Source organism: Maniola jurtina, chromosome 13 (assembly GCF_905333055.1).
Source record: "Maniola jurtina chromosome 13, ilManJurt1.1, whole genome shotgun sequence".
In the NCBI taxonomy this organism is placed as follows: Eukaryota; Metazoa; Arthropoda; class Insecta; order Lepidoptera; family Nymphalidae; genus Maniola; species Maniola jurtina.
Genome location: NC_060041.1, coordinates 14,212,498 through 14,227,831, shown reverse-complemented (window position 1 = coordinate 14,227,831; position 15,334 = coordinate 14,212,498). Strand labels below are relative to the sequence as shown.

At 36.7% G+C, this 15,334-nt stretch overlaps 2 protein-coding genes across 16 annotated transcripts in view; both read right to left on the bottom strand.

Moving 5' to 3' along the window:
* The window catches only part of LOC123871244 (uncharacterized protein C1orf198 homolog), a 504,106-nt gene that overhangs the window by 14,706 nt on the left and 474,066 nt on the right, over nucleotides 1-15,334 (bottom strand). The gene's annotated exons all lie outside the window — the stretch shown is intronic.
* LOC123871224 overlaps nucleotides 1-15,334 on the bottom strand; it is a 69,411-nt gene that overhangs the window by 41,067 nt on the left and 13,010 nt on the right. For 14 of the 15 annotated variants that reach the window (XM_045914880.1, XM_045914893.1, XM_045914889.1 and 11 more), the window contains exon 2: nucleotides 7,841-9,030. In XM_045914880.1, the coding sequence (XP_045770836.1) occupies nucleotides 7,841-9,022 (1,182 nt within the window). In that variant the 5' untranslated portion in view covers nucleotides 9,023-9,030. The remainder of the gene's footprint in view (nucleotides 1-7,840; nucleotides 9,031-15,334) is intronic. The other variant, XM_045914882.1, reaches the window with a different exon arrangement.

The following is a 15,334-nucleotide window of genomic DNA, read 5'->3' as shown; positions in this document are numbered from 1 at the left end:
GTATATCTAAGTGCTGAAGTGTTATATCCAAGTATAGGTGGGTCCATAAATGAACGTGAGGAAGACGAACTAAAATCATGTCTAATGCTCATGTCCCGTCCCATCCAGTAATTGTTAAGAGCCCTGCACTCGAAATTGTACCCCCCTCTTCCCCCTCCCTCCCCTAACTCCGCCACTAAGTGGACAGACAACATCAAACGAGTCACAGGAAGCCACTGGATTCGGATGGCGCAAGATCGTGGCGAGTGGAAGCCCTATCGAGAGACCTATGTCCAGCAGTGGGCATCTATCGGTCGATAGTGATGATGATGACGATGCATTTTGGTGTGGCCATTGCTTGTGAGTCAAAAGAAAGCACTTTTTATTGCTTTTAGTGCAAACAATTACAAAAAGACATTGGGTGTAATCAATGGAATTTAACATATTAAAGATGGAATATCTCTGCCCCGATGTGAGTTAGCTATATATGTTACGTAATATTTTTTGTTTGTTTTTTGCTGCTCTTTCATAAAATATCAGTTTTATCGGTGGCCGCTATCCTAAAAAAAGGCACCAATTTTACCCAAACCCCTTTTTCATACTTTCAAATTTCTTTTTCTCAATTAGTCACAGACAAAGTCGCGGTTATCAGCTTGTAGTTAAATAATACTAGTAGGTACTAGTATACTAGAATAAGCTAGCATTTAGAGTTGAATAGCATACCTAGGTGTTTTAACTTTTAACACTTCAAAGGCAGTTAAAGTGTGACTTTAGTATTTAGTTACGCTTGACAAAGGATTTATACGTGTTCAATAAATAATGCAGGATACGGTTAGCAAAAAAATTCAATTTTTTTTTAATTTTCCGAAATAACTATGCGCAGTTGAAGTTAAATTATGCCAGGTATTTCATTATTGAAAATAAGTCGGCAAAAGTTTTTTATCGTATCATATTGTAGGAAAGTAACAAATAGAGCTATTAATCTATGGCGCTAACCACTTGATACCACTATAATAACAAAAGGCTGTCTCAAAACAGCTGCTCTGTTTGTCGGCTATTTACAGTGGAAGTGGCGTATGAACATTACTTCCGTCTAAGAAAAAGGTCTAAGCTACTCCCGAAGCCTCTTTCGCCGTAATTTGACAGCTTCAATGTAACGATAGCAATTTTGGTTGGCCAACACTCACGCTATTGGCTAAAATGCATTGTTGCAGCAAAAATACCATTTTAGCCAACCACAACAATTGAATCTGTAGCGGTGATTGATACAGATTTGCCGTAATTGGAGGGCTGATGGTAATTTAATGGCGAATTCTTGTCTGTTAAAATTAATTTAGGTATTATTATATAATTGTAATAATAATTTATTGAACTTAGATACAACAAGTATGAGTTTCCTACCCTCAAGGAAAGACCTGTATTGCAGAAGGTAGTTCCTCAGGAATACAAAATATTTTTGACCTGCACTTTAGGTTTAGTTTACAGATTGCGTATAGCATAATCAGGTATACTACAACATAATATGAAACGTACAATTACTGTGAAAATGGCAAGACTCAAGTGTCTACTAAATCATGCATAGCTGTGTCATAATGTATTAGTTAGTTATTGTAGTTTCAGATTATATCCGTTAAAAGGTACGACACATTAAGATCTATTATTCGATTATGATGTATTCATCTTGGAGGTAGCGTTAGCAAAGAAACAAATATTAATCGAATTCAAAGAAGTTTAGATTTTACCACAGCATTTTTTTTAAAGAAAAGTGAATAAATACAATAATTATTGGGTATTGTAATAAATCACACTAATATTATAAAGGAGAAAGTTTGTATGTGTGTGTGTGTGTTCCCGGAAAATCAAAGAGTTCCCACGGGAATGTTAAAAAACCTACATCCACGCGAACGAAGTCGCGGGTATCAGCTAGTAAAGTATAAACCTAAAATCACTTTGATTTCAGTTTATTTCTAAGATCATTCTCGTCCATCAGCAATTGAGGCTTCGAAGGTACCAAATCTTAGATAGATACTATACTTTAACCACGGAGAGAAGTTAGTAGAGCGCTCTCTCTGTTACGTGATCCCATACAAATGACATAGATAAAAAACCATTTTGAGTGGCAACAAAAAATCACAAATGAACCAATTTCTCATAGACCAACATAGGTTCGTTTGTCATTTTGAATGGGATTATGTAACAGAGAGATCCCTATACTAACTTATCTCCGTGGATAGAGTATAGACGTTCAATTTGATGAATAAAATCGCAAAAAGTGAAACAAATGAAACTAGTTCATGAAACTCACTACGAAATAGATACTTAGGTGCGGAGAAAAATCATTTTTATACTTTGTAGTGGTCTTTGTAGTCGACTAACGCCTTGCTGTTGTACCTAACTAAAAGAATTTTTTTTTCTGTCAACGATACTCGGTGCGGGGTACTGGATTGCGCCACGCACAGTCCTCAATGTTACTCTTAAGAGGAACCCGAGTGCCCAAACCCGTTCGTCGCCGGGTCACGCATCGAGCATTCTTGCTAAAACAATGAAATAACACTTACTTATCCACTTTATTGGAATTTAATATATGCTATTTACGTTGATAGGTTGAAGTGGCAATGGGCATTGCACATAGTTCGAAAACCCGATAGACTTTGAGGTCCCTTTGGGGTCCCAAAGTTCTAGAATGCCAATCTCACCGCTGTAGGTAAAAAAGCAGTAATAGCTTAGTGGTAAAGACGTCCGCCTTCTGTTCGGGAAGTTAGGGGTTCGGTTCCGAGCACGCACCTCTAACTTTTTGAGTTATGTACGTTTTAAGCAATTAAATATCACTTGTTTTATCGGCGAAGGAAGACATCGCGAGGAAACCTACTTGCTTAGGAGTTTTCCACAATGTTCTCGAAATGTGTGTGTCTGGCAATCCGCCATTGGGCCAGCGTGGCAGACTATGGCCATAGACTACCACGCTGGCCTTGACTCTTTTTTTTATAAATTTATAATGACGAATCGATTGACACCTCATTCATCAAAATCGGCTCAGTAGTTTAGGCGCTACGGGGGAACACACATAAATACAAACCTACATACAAACATAGACTGCGAAAATCCCTTCCCTTTAGCTTTGCCGTAGTCGGGTAGTTAAAAACTTACAAAGTTACATGGATGCTAGGAAATTCTATGGTCTCTTGTTGAAATTCAGTATTTTACGTTAATTATAATTATGATCAGTCATTTGTTCCAAAGCCAACCGGTATGTAAATGCTCGTCTTTGTTGACTATTAGTGTCATCACGCCTAAAACATTTAATGCTTATCTACCAATGATTTGAGCATCGTACTTAAATCGATGATAGTACAGCTATTAAATTAATCACTTCACTGGGTAGATAGATACATAAGTTTCAAATGTAAAGACCATCATTTTGAAATGTAATGTTGTGCAATTTTCTTGCCTATGTTAATATTTTTTCCCTCCTTTATTTATTTAAGGGATTTTATACCTATGTACATGTCAGCCCCATTATAACCTAAGTAAATAGAAGAAAAACCAAATTTTTAACCTAACAAAATAAACAATAACGTAAGCAGAATAAAAAACTACTTTTCATCCCAGAAAATCCAAAAGTTTCTAGGCAAGATTTTTAAAAACCTAAATGGCCACGGATGAAGTGGTGGGCACCATCATAGCTATAAATAAGTATCAAAATTCAACCAATTAGGAAGCGAACCCAGGACCCTCCCGTTTAACAGGGCTCTCTACGTCACTTACTCCATACAATCGTAGCCCCAATTTCATTTGGATATTAAGCAACCAAAGTCCATGTAATTTTGCAGACATATTCTAGAAACTAATATCTGTGCCTGTGGTGATTTAGATTTTTCTAAAAATATGTACTTAGTGTTAAAATTACAGGGGCTCAAAGATTTGTATGTGAATTTTTAAAACCGCGTAACTTTGAAACCGAATTAACCGAATTTAACGGAAATCTGGAAAACCACAGGCATAGATATTAGTTCTCGGAAAGTTTCTACAAAATTCCATTGAGTATGATTGGTTAGTGTTCCAATGAGAGAGTTTGTATGCAGCGAGTGACGGAGAGACCCCTCTTAAGGCCCGGTATCCACCTAAGCGGACAGGAGAGATGTGTTCAGTCAACCAATCAGATTAAGATGACGTGAAAAATTCACGTCGTCTTTTAAAATCTGATTGGTTGACTGTACAGGTCGCCTTCCGCTTAGGTGGATACCAGGCCTAAAAGGCCACAGAGTAGAGGTCGATAATAATAATAGATCTAACTCGTTAGTCAGTATTGTAGTATTATAAATGGCTTTTGCGAACAGACGCACAGACAGATGGACAACCATTTATGTAAATGCCAAGGCTAAACCTAAACAGGATGCTGCTTTTGGTAGGTAGTATGTAATTTAGATAGTTCGATAAAGAAAAACTCACTTTTTGAGATAAGCATTTAAATATATAAAAGGAAAAGGTGACTGTTTGACTGACTGATTCAAACACATAGCTCAAGCTACTGGACGGGTTGAGCTAAAAGGTATGAGAATAATATAAAATAACTAGCTGATACCCGCGACTTCGTTCGTGTGGATGTAGGTTTTTTAAAATTCCCGTGGGAACTCTTTGATTTTCCGGGATAAAAAGTAGCCTATGTGCTAATCCAGGGTATAATCTATCTCCATTCTAAATTTCAGCCCAATCCGTCCAGTAGTTTTTGCGTGAAGGAGTAACAAACATACACACACACACACACACACACACACACACACACACACACACACACACACACATACAAACTTTCTCCTTTATAATATTAGTGTGATAATATGCTAAAGATAGCTCTTATAAAGTAGTCATTTTTTTGCTGGGAAATGCTTTTACGCGTCCCTGCGGAAACAACGAAGTTGACCACGTTTTTTCCGGGGTGTGTGTGTGTGTATATGTGCGTGTGTGTATATGTGTGTGTGTGTGTGTGTGTGTGTGTGTGTGTGTGGGACTCCGATAAGAAATGATTTTTGAAAATTCAGTCCTAAGGAGGTAAAATAGGGGTTTGAAATTTGTGCAGTCGCAAACTAATTTTGTTTTATTAAGTAGAGATCAATAGCTTAGCCTACGTAGCCTATAACTTAATAATTACTCGTGTCTAAGCATCTATTTCCTAAGTGTCCAATAGGAAAAAATATAAAGTTTGGAAACCTACGATTCAGTAATAGGTACTTGTCTCGAGCCTCAGAAATTATAATATAAATATTTATTTACTCAAGATCATGCTACAAGTAGCTAGTTAATCACCGTGTTACTGGCGTGCGCAGAGGATTTGCGCAAACAAAGTAAATGTCCCTTTGTGTTCTTGAGTGGACACTGGGAAATAACGTTTGGAAACCTATGATTGGTTAATGAAACAAGGGTATAATATAACAAATATCACGCTAATATTATAAAAGCGAACGTTTGTGTGTGTGTGTGTGCGTGTGTGTGTTACCTACTCTTTCGCGCCAAAACTATTGGGCGGATTTGGTTAAAATGGAAGATAGCTTATACCTTGACTTAACAAAGAGGCTACGTTTTATCCTGGAAAATCAAAGAGTTGTCGCGCGATTATAAGAACCTAAATCCTCGCGGACGAAGTCGCCGGGTATCATTTTAAATAATTAACATCACTATGTCAACCCAGTACCAGCCACTACTAAGCACTCCTCTTATAATGAGAAGCATTTGGCATTTGGTCTACCACGCTGGCCAAGTGCGGGTTGACAGACTTCTCAAACCTATGAGAATTTTACGGAAAACTCTCAGGTATGCAGGTTTCTTCACGATGTTTTCCTTCACCGTTAAAGCAAGTGATATTTAATTGCTTAAAACGCACATAACTGAAAAGTTAGTGGTGCGTGCCTGGGATCGAACCCCCGACCTCCGATTAGGAGGCGGACGTTCTAACCACTAGCTACTCGTATCTACAATGTGTAATGAAAACACATATTTTTTAATTATTTGGCATTTGGTATCTCATTTATAAATATAGAATAGTTATTTCCAATAGTTATTTCTAAACTATTTGGTAACTAGCTGTACATAGCTCGCTACTAGTTAATGTTTAGTAACATATTAGTTTTGTAGAGCTATTTAGTAACTCGACTCGTCAAAATAAATAGTTGAAACCACAAGTCTGTTTGTAAGAAACTAGGTATGGTCTACGACCTACACGATATTTGTAATTAGAGACTCCGACGTGAAGTACATTTTTGTCATTTCTAAAGTGGCAATGTAAGCTAAAAGTACCTTTTCTTGTAAACATTTTATTTACTAGAACTTTTATTTATTTGTTCAGATATAAGTTAGCCCTTTACTGCTATCTCACCTGGTAATAATTGATGATGCAGTTTAAGATGGAAACGGGTTCACTTGGAAAGGGTATACCGGTTTTTTTTGGTTTCTACACGTTATTATACCAGAACGCTACCCAACGGCAATCTGCCAATAGGCAGATTGGCGGCACGGCATTGCGTTTTGGGTGATAACTAGCCATGGCCGTAGCCTTCCACCAGACCAGACCAAGAATCTCCAAAGAGAGTCTCTGATTTATGTCGTGGACAGGCGGATAGATAGATAGACGGGCATGACGAAATTATAAAGGTTCCTTGTTGACTACGGAACCCTAAAAAAGGCTTTTCCGAGCTACGCATAACTGAAAGCAGTAAAAGAAACCAGTAGGCTTGTTAGCCTTGTATCTTCAAACAAACCACGCACCAATTACCAATTATCTAATCGAACATAACAATAGGTGTTAGAATGTTAAGACTATAATCGCCTCCCGACCTTCCTTGACATGGTGTAATAATAAAAAATGCCATTTTGAATGCAAAGGTCATGCATCACAGTCTTCAAATGTCAGCCACACCTGAGAAAGGTCGTTTGGCTGCAACTAGTTTGCACCCTCGACTTTGCTCGTAATAAGTGCGAGTATGTAAAATTGGAGCCATACTAATATTGTAAATGCGAAAGTGCGTCTATCTGTTTGTCTCTCTGCTACGTTTTCACAGCTCAACCGCAGAACCGATTTTAATGAAAGGTACCGAGTAAGCTTACATCCCGGGGACGGTCATAGGATACTTTTTATCCCGGAAAATCGAGACTTCCTATGGGAATCTTAAAAGGGACTATCCGTTTAACCGATTTATATGAATTTTGGTACAGAGGTAGCTTACGGATTTTTAAAACCCCTAAATCCATGCGGATAGAGTCGCGGGCATCATTTGGTTATTAATAAAATATAATATTCCTATTTCAACGGTGTTTATCTAAGCGTAAGTAAATAATATAATGGTAGGCTGATTTTAATGTTTAAAACTCGTTTAAGTATTTTCAAGTATCTGACGCTTATTAATAAAGAGCAAGGGTTATCTAAAGAGGATCTCTTTCAAGATAACATCTTACTAAGTTTAAATTGTATAGATACGATCAATTATATTTTATGTTTATAGTTATAGCGGCCGCAAAAAATATAACAAGTTAAAAAAAATTATAAAGTCATTGTTAAGAGAGGTCTTTACTCTTTAGACATTTTAAAAGGCAATTGATTGATAAAATGAGGAAAAAATTATAGCAGTACGTTTGTTGAAGTTTTGTTAATTAAAACGTTCATTTGATTTTTGAAAGTACAACATAGTCATTAATAGCATGTTTTTTTTTCATTATAGGCTTCAATTTGTGGTCAAACGCTTGACCACAATAATTATATCTGATGGAAAGTGATGATGTGACCTAAGATGGGACGCGTTTACCTAGAAGATCTCTATTCACTCTTGTTTTAAACATACCCTATATAGATAGATGTTTAAAAGTCACTCACCTTAGGTTTAGCCTGAAGAAGGACAGCAAAGCTTGTGATGACGATGCCGTTGGCGCACTGGGGCTTCAGAGCACACACGTACCCCTGACCCACGCAGGCCTGCTGCAAGTCCCCACCAGCAACGTCTAACCCCACATTGCTGGAACTCTGGAAAATCTCGTCGATATTCTGTTGAGTCTGCTGCTGTTGTTCGAAATCGAATTCGTTGGCTTTCTCGCTTTGGATCAAGTTGATCTTTGAACCAGAGGTAGTCGCGAATGGGCTGGGAGAGGAGCCGATGTATCCTGTGGATACTTTGCCTCCAGCACCAAACCCAGCGTTGTAACCACTCGCACCAAAGCCTGTGTTTGCCGCGCTGCCCGCACCGAGGGTTTGTGAGTTCGCTGCACCTTGGAATCCAACGGCTTGTCCAGCCTTAAATCCACCGTTTAGGAACGGGTTTTTGGATAAATCTACTTCTCCATTGCTTGAGGAAGTGTATGCTGATTCAAAGGCTGATGATGATTGGAAGGCTGTAGGTTTGATACCAGCGCCTGCTCCAACACTAGCGGCACCCAGTCCTTTAGATAACTCTCCGTTTAAAAATGGATTAGCAGCCAGATTTAAGGCTGCAGCTCCGATATTGGCTGCATTGGCTCCGCTCGAGAAACTGGCGCTTTCAGATTTGCTGAACTTTTCGAAGTTTCCACCGGCGCTGGTCTTGAAGGGGGAATCCTGGTTCATCCACCAGAAAGGTGGGGTGCCACCGCTGGCTAAACTGGCACTGAAAAGATCACTGAGAGCTTCAGCTGTGTGGAAGGTGAATTCCTTGTTCAAGTCAGCTGCTGCCGCCGCGTTAAAGGCGTTTACATTGCCGTACCGCTCGATGATGTTACCATCTTTGACTTTGATGCCTGCACACCCCTTGTCTGTCGAGCAGCCTTGGAAAGACTGCTGGGTGTGGATTTGAGCGCCGGGCAACGCGGTAAGCGCTGCAAGGATCTCTTTGGAAGGCGATTTAACTTTTATCGTGTTAGTGCAGGTCGTGCATCGTTCCACGCGCGCTTGCGTGTCGGATTCCTCAGCCTCTACTACTGGCTCTTTGGATTGGGGCAGTTCTTTGACGTCTTCGATGTTCTCGGGGAGTGCGTGAATGCTCAGTAGAAGGCTTAACGCCACCACTGTCCGTAGCAGTGGTTTCATGTTTAAATCTGTAACAATAAGAAAATCGAGGTTATTTAATTGTTCGAAAAAATTGATTAAGGATTGGTTTCTATATATTATGTAGTTAGTTCCCAAGGAATTTTTGTCACTTAAAATTCATGTTTTCCCCTCATTGTTCAAACCTTACAGTAGTATACCTTAGATCTATCATACTCTGAATACTTTGACGTTAATGTGTCGATGTCGATTTACATTCTTACAGCTATACCTACTAAGTTACCTATTATATTAATAAATGTTTACTTAGTCCTACACATACGCAATTCTTTTAAGTTAGTAAGATTCAAGGCAGGTTTTTACCTGAAAATTCATATTAAACTTAGGTATGACTTTTCTTGATTCAATTAAATGTAAAATTAATTCAACTTTTAAAAGTTTCTACCTAAATCAAAAAAAACTATATTTTGTCTAATGATCCCTTTTATATAAGGAAATGCCAATAGATAATGTTCAACGGTGTCAAAGGTTATAGAAAACTCAATTTTACCCAAAAACCAGTTCTGTACGTATATTTATAGTTTTTTGTTCACATTGTTGAGGTTATTTCAAAAAAATTCAAACATTAAATAACGATGTGTAGTGGTATAGTTCAAGGACGTATATTTCAATACTAATTAACCAAATACGTTATACCCTTCTTGAAATATATAATATACTTTATCACATACACTATAAAGTTGTTAATTGAATGTTTTCCGCTTCGGAATACGCAAAATAAAGTTTGTCAATACATAATGTATGTATATGACATTTTTGTGCGTAATCTCAGTGTTAATCGGCTTTGATCTTTGACTCTTCAGTAATAAAGTTGAATTTGACTTGTTGATTTGGGTGTTTAATCAGTCTGCTTGTCTGGCAGTTTAAACATAAATTTTCCTCGAGTTTAACTATATAAAATAACTAAAAACATGGATCGTGTCTCTTTGTGTACATAAAAATCAATATGTACAATAGAAGAAGACAGAAGTTATTATTTTACATACTTAAAGTAAAAAAAAAAACAAATATCTTATGGAACATTATTTAACCACAAAATAATATCTTTCTCACCTACGATTGCAGAAGTTCTTTTCAAAAGTATTTTTTTTAAAATAATAAAATAGCGAGCAAACGAGCAGGCAGATCACCTGATGTTAAGTGATTACCGCCGCCCATGAACATTTGCAGCACCAGAGGTACCGCCGATGCGTTACCGGCCTTTCAGGAGTTTGTTGGTGTTGAATAACCCCATGTTGTAATCGAGGGGGAACACCGCCCGTGGGAGTTGATTCCACAGTTTGCATATGCGTGGAAAAAAGGGTCTGACAAGATGGGCGGTCGAAGTGCATTAGGCACCCAGGTGGTGAGGATAAAATTGCTTGTGGTGGCGCGCGGTGCGGTTTTAGAAAAAGGAGGGTGGAATCAAACACTCAGAGCACTCCCCATTATGTGAACCAAATTATTATTAATGAATTCTATTGTATAGTAGTGTCAGCTGTTTCCTCGTAAGTTCACTTCCTGGCTGGGTCAGAAGGAATTTTCCTAACTTTTCTCAGACTCAGGGCCAGAATAGTAGCTCAGATAGTCATTTCGATTCTCGGCGCCAGTGGTTTGCTTAATTCATCTTAAAGGCGCCATTGAGGTCAGGTATAAGCTACTTAATAATCTAAATATGGCCCTCTTTCTAAGAGGTACCTTATAGAGATTTGCAAATAATTAGTGATTCATATTCATCCGTCACAAGTTTGTAGTAATGCGTGGGGCGCCAAGGTCTGCTTGTCTTATCCATTAATAATACCTTCGAGGATAATATTTGAACTTAGATTTAGAGTATTTTAGACCTTACGTAATATGTCGTAGCGATAAAAATAAAAAGAGTCATTTAGTAGGACTATTGTTCCCTTTTAATTTAGCCTTCTGATTAAGTAAATGACATGGACGTATAGTAAATGATAAGAAAGCTTGGAAATGATAACAGCTTTGAAAGTTTTAATAAGTTTAGTGATTTTGTGAAGTAGTGATAGTAAAAAGAATATCCGGCTGAGTTTGTTATGGGCTCTTCTCAGACTTGGGCACGTTTGGAACCCTCATAGCTTTAGTTTTAAGTTTACGTAATTAATTTGTACGTACGTAAAAAATTTAACAATTCTGCACATCAAAAGGAGTACAATAGTATCTACCTACTTCAAATAAATGATTTGAGTTTGAGTTTGAAAATCCGTAAAGCCTCAAAATGCATAAAAAAAAACCCAAGCGAGAGAGAGTAAGCATATGGAGAAATTACAGGGAAAAACTATCTCCATACAAAAGAGTTCAACGCGCGTACGTCGCACGAAATTCTAATCAAGATGTGTCTATTATTTTTTGGGTTCCGTACTCGAAGCGTGCGAACGGGACCCTACTGCTAAGCTTCTACTGTTTGTCCGTCCGTCTATCTGTCAGCACTCAACTGTAACTCATGAACCGTAATAGATAGAGAGTTGAAATTTGGACAAAGTGTGTATTTCTAGTGCCGCTATAAATTTGCCATTTTTAATCAAATTTTGATGGTACGGAACCCTGCATGTGCGAGCCCGACTCGCACTTGACCAGAATTTTCACGTGATGTAGCATGTATCACGTCTTTTTATGTTATGTCAGTAAATATGGCACTACTATAAGGTCGAAGATTATACGAAACACAAACATATCCTACTGGCCTCAACCAAGGACCCTGCGTACGATGCTTAGACAAATGTAGGTATTGGGTATTGGCTAATTGATCGTGGAATTTACCGGAAATATATGACGTGACAAAAAACATGTACCCACTAATTTATTACAGGAAGTATAGAGGTACTTTATGTAACAATCGAAATAAAAAATGACACTACAGACTGGCTAAGAGGCTTTTCACGGTTCATTTGTTGAACCGATTTTGATGAAATTTGGTGCAGATGTAGCTTTTATTCCGAAAAATTAAAGAGTTCGCACGGGATTTAACACAACCCAAATCCTATCACCTAAGTACGATATACTTACTTAAGGTTTGATTTTGTTTTCATTGGTTTAGAGAAAATAAGTTTAAAAGTCATTTGAAAGTTATTTTATGCTTTTCAGTGATTTCGAAGTTAGTTCATTTTGTAGATGCTATGGTCTTAGCGGATTTTGAAACTAAACTTGTTGACGGATTTATAAGATGGAGAAAAATGAAATAAAACCAACGTAAGGATAATCCCTTGGTTTTCTGGGTCTAAATGACGCATTAAGGCTTTCTCTCACCTACTATAGACGGGAATGAACCTCATAAACGCACCTCAGCGTATAAAATAGAATAAAATAGAAATATTTTTATTTAAAATTTTTCTATTTTATTTTTATTTAAACGACTTTCAACTATAGACTACAGGCAGTTTCAATATTCAGATGTCCTAAAACAGCTTACTCCCACGGCTGTTTTGTGCAAAAACACACACCCATGTCTAAAATAATTATCTTCTTTTATATACCAGAAATAAAAGATAATAAAAGAGTAATTTCGCTCGCCATGTTTAGCGCGACGCGGCGCAAATGAGTCAAAGCGAAGTGGCAACAAGCCTACGCGCTTCGTCTCTTACATCATCACTTTCAATGCTCTCGCGCCTACGCAGGAACCTATGCATCTAAATTCTAAGCTATTTCTGAGATCACAGTTTGACAAAATCTGACTTTAAACAGATACAAAGCAATAATTCCAAGTGGTTGTCAAAAAATTACAGAAATATTGAGACAAAAAAAATCTCAGTAAGAGTTCCGTGCAAGGTTGCTTTTTAGGGACACATAAGTCTAACTTTTCTGTTAGACTAGACTGTGAAAGAAAACATTCTAAAGAAACCTGGATACTTGAGAGTTCTCCATAATCTTCTCAAAGGTGTGTGAAGTCTGCCAATTAGCACTTGGCGAGCGTGGTGGAGAATGGCTTAATGCCTGCTTGTTCTGAATTTCATATTATATAATGAAGTATGGATTTATTGATAGGTCATTAAGGCTTTTAGAAGCTTAATGAATCGTCAAAGGTGTTTAATTGGTAGATAACAGAAGTAGGTACTACTGGTTAGGAATGTTGTGAAATATTTATATCCAATCAACCTTTATTTATAGGCAATTTACTAACGCGTCTTGGTAAATTCCGCAAAAAATATGTACTTATGTTAAAATTGAGATGGTTATAAAAACATATAGTCTAAACCGGAACTTCTGTTAACTATGTATAGGGAATACCCAATACATGCTGTGATAACATAATATAAACTGATGTGGTTTACCATATATGGGTAGATATAATATTTGGAATGCGGTGAGAATGTGGTTATATAAACGTAGGAAGAAATTTATGGTTTTATTAATTATTTTTAGTTATTGGTTCCTAAGATTTTAATTATGTTTATAAATCTATTTATATAAACAGATAAATTGATCGTTTGACTAGTTGTATATTATTGGTTTAATAACTATAATATACAGATACACTGACTGATTGAGTTATGGCTGAAATTATTAATCAATCCTATATAATCTGTCATAGATTACCTATTTAGCAATTAGCATCATAGGTACTTTAAATCTACTCGTAAGTATTAAGCTGTTCTGTGCTATAGGTGGCATTGGATGCCGACAAAGACGGGGGCTTCAATCTATACTATAATATTATAAAGAGGAAACCTTTGTATTTTTGTATGTTTGTATTGAATAGGCTCAAAAACTACTGGACCGATTTCAAAATTTCTTTTACCATTACTTAGGTCTTAGAAGGATTCTTCCGAATCCGTATAGGCTATATTGTATCCCGGAAAATAGAAAAAATAAATGTCCACCCGTGCGAAGCCGGGGCGGGTCGCTAGTCAGTTATAATTAAGCTTGAACCTTTAACTTTTTCTAACACTAAAATAAAAATTTACATAACAATACTGATCATTTTATCATTATAATCATTTGTCATCGGAAATGTTAATATAAACCTGTCGCCAATACATAACATAATAAAATTATATATGCAAAATAATTGACGTATTATTTATTAATAATTTAGACTCTCCTTTAATTTACTTTATGGATATTAAATCCATAAAATAAATTAAAAAAGGATTTATGATTCAATTTCGATATGCTTACTAAAAAAGTAGCTTAACATAACAACACTTTATACACCCCTACATACTTAAGAGGGCTCTCTCCGTCACTCGTTTCATACAATCGTAGTTCCAATTTCATATGAATACTAGCTGATGCCCGCAGCTTCGCCCGCGTGGATTTAGGTTTTTAGAAATCCCGTGGGAACTCTTGGATTTTCCGGGATAAAAAGTAGCCTATGTGCTAATCCAGGATATTATCTATCTCCATTCCAAATTTCAGCCAAATCCGTCCAGTAGTTTTTGCGTGAAAGAGTAACAAACATACACACACACACACACACACATACAAACTTTCGCCTTTATAATATTAGTGTGATTAAGCAACCAAAGTCCATGAAATTTTGCAGACATATTCTAGAAACTAATATCTATGTCTGTGGTTTTCCAGATTTCTGTTAAAATATTCGGTTTCAAAGTTACGCGGTCTTAAAAAATTTCATACAAATCTTTGAGCCCCTGTAATTTTAAAACTACATATTTTTAGAAAAATCTAAAACACCACAGACACAGATATTAGTTTCTAGAATATGTCTGCAAAATTTTATGGACTTTGGTTGCTTAATATTCAAATGAAATTGGAACTACGATTGTATGAAACGAGTGACGGAGAGAGCCCTGTTAAACATCCTCATAAACCCTCCTTATGCTGAAATCGAAATCCGAATAAAATTAAGGCTCAGTTGTCTACTGAAAATAAATAAATTAAATTTTAGTTTGTGATTTCGAGATTTATTTCGGCAAATAAAGGTTGATAAGCTAAATTAAATGTGTAACTTAAGTTGTGTAAGAACTTGACGAAACAGGCAATATAAATGATTTATTTTTATTTTTTTGAATAATCAACTGTTTCTGAATAATAAATTAAATCATAATATCGATAAGAGCCTCATTCGCATCACTAGTTTTACGCCACAAGGTCCGGCACATCGCTACAACTTGTTTGCGTCAATGAAATTCCGAAAATACGAAGTTTTCGATCGTCTGACAAATAATAATAGCTATTGTACTGGGAAGGCCAAAACATATAAAAGAAAATAATTTAATAGTATTTGGCGGATATATCCTTGATAGACAACTTTAACTATACTTGAGTCTGATGCAACCTCGCTCATAATCATCACTTCATAATAATTCTAAGCTCAATACGTAGTAAAGATATTTT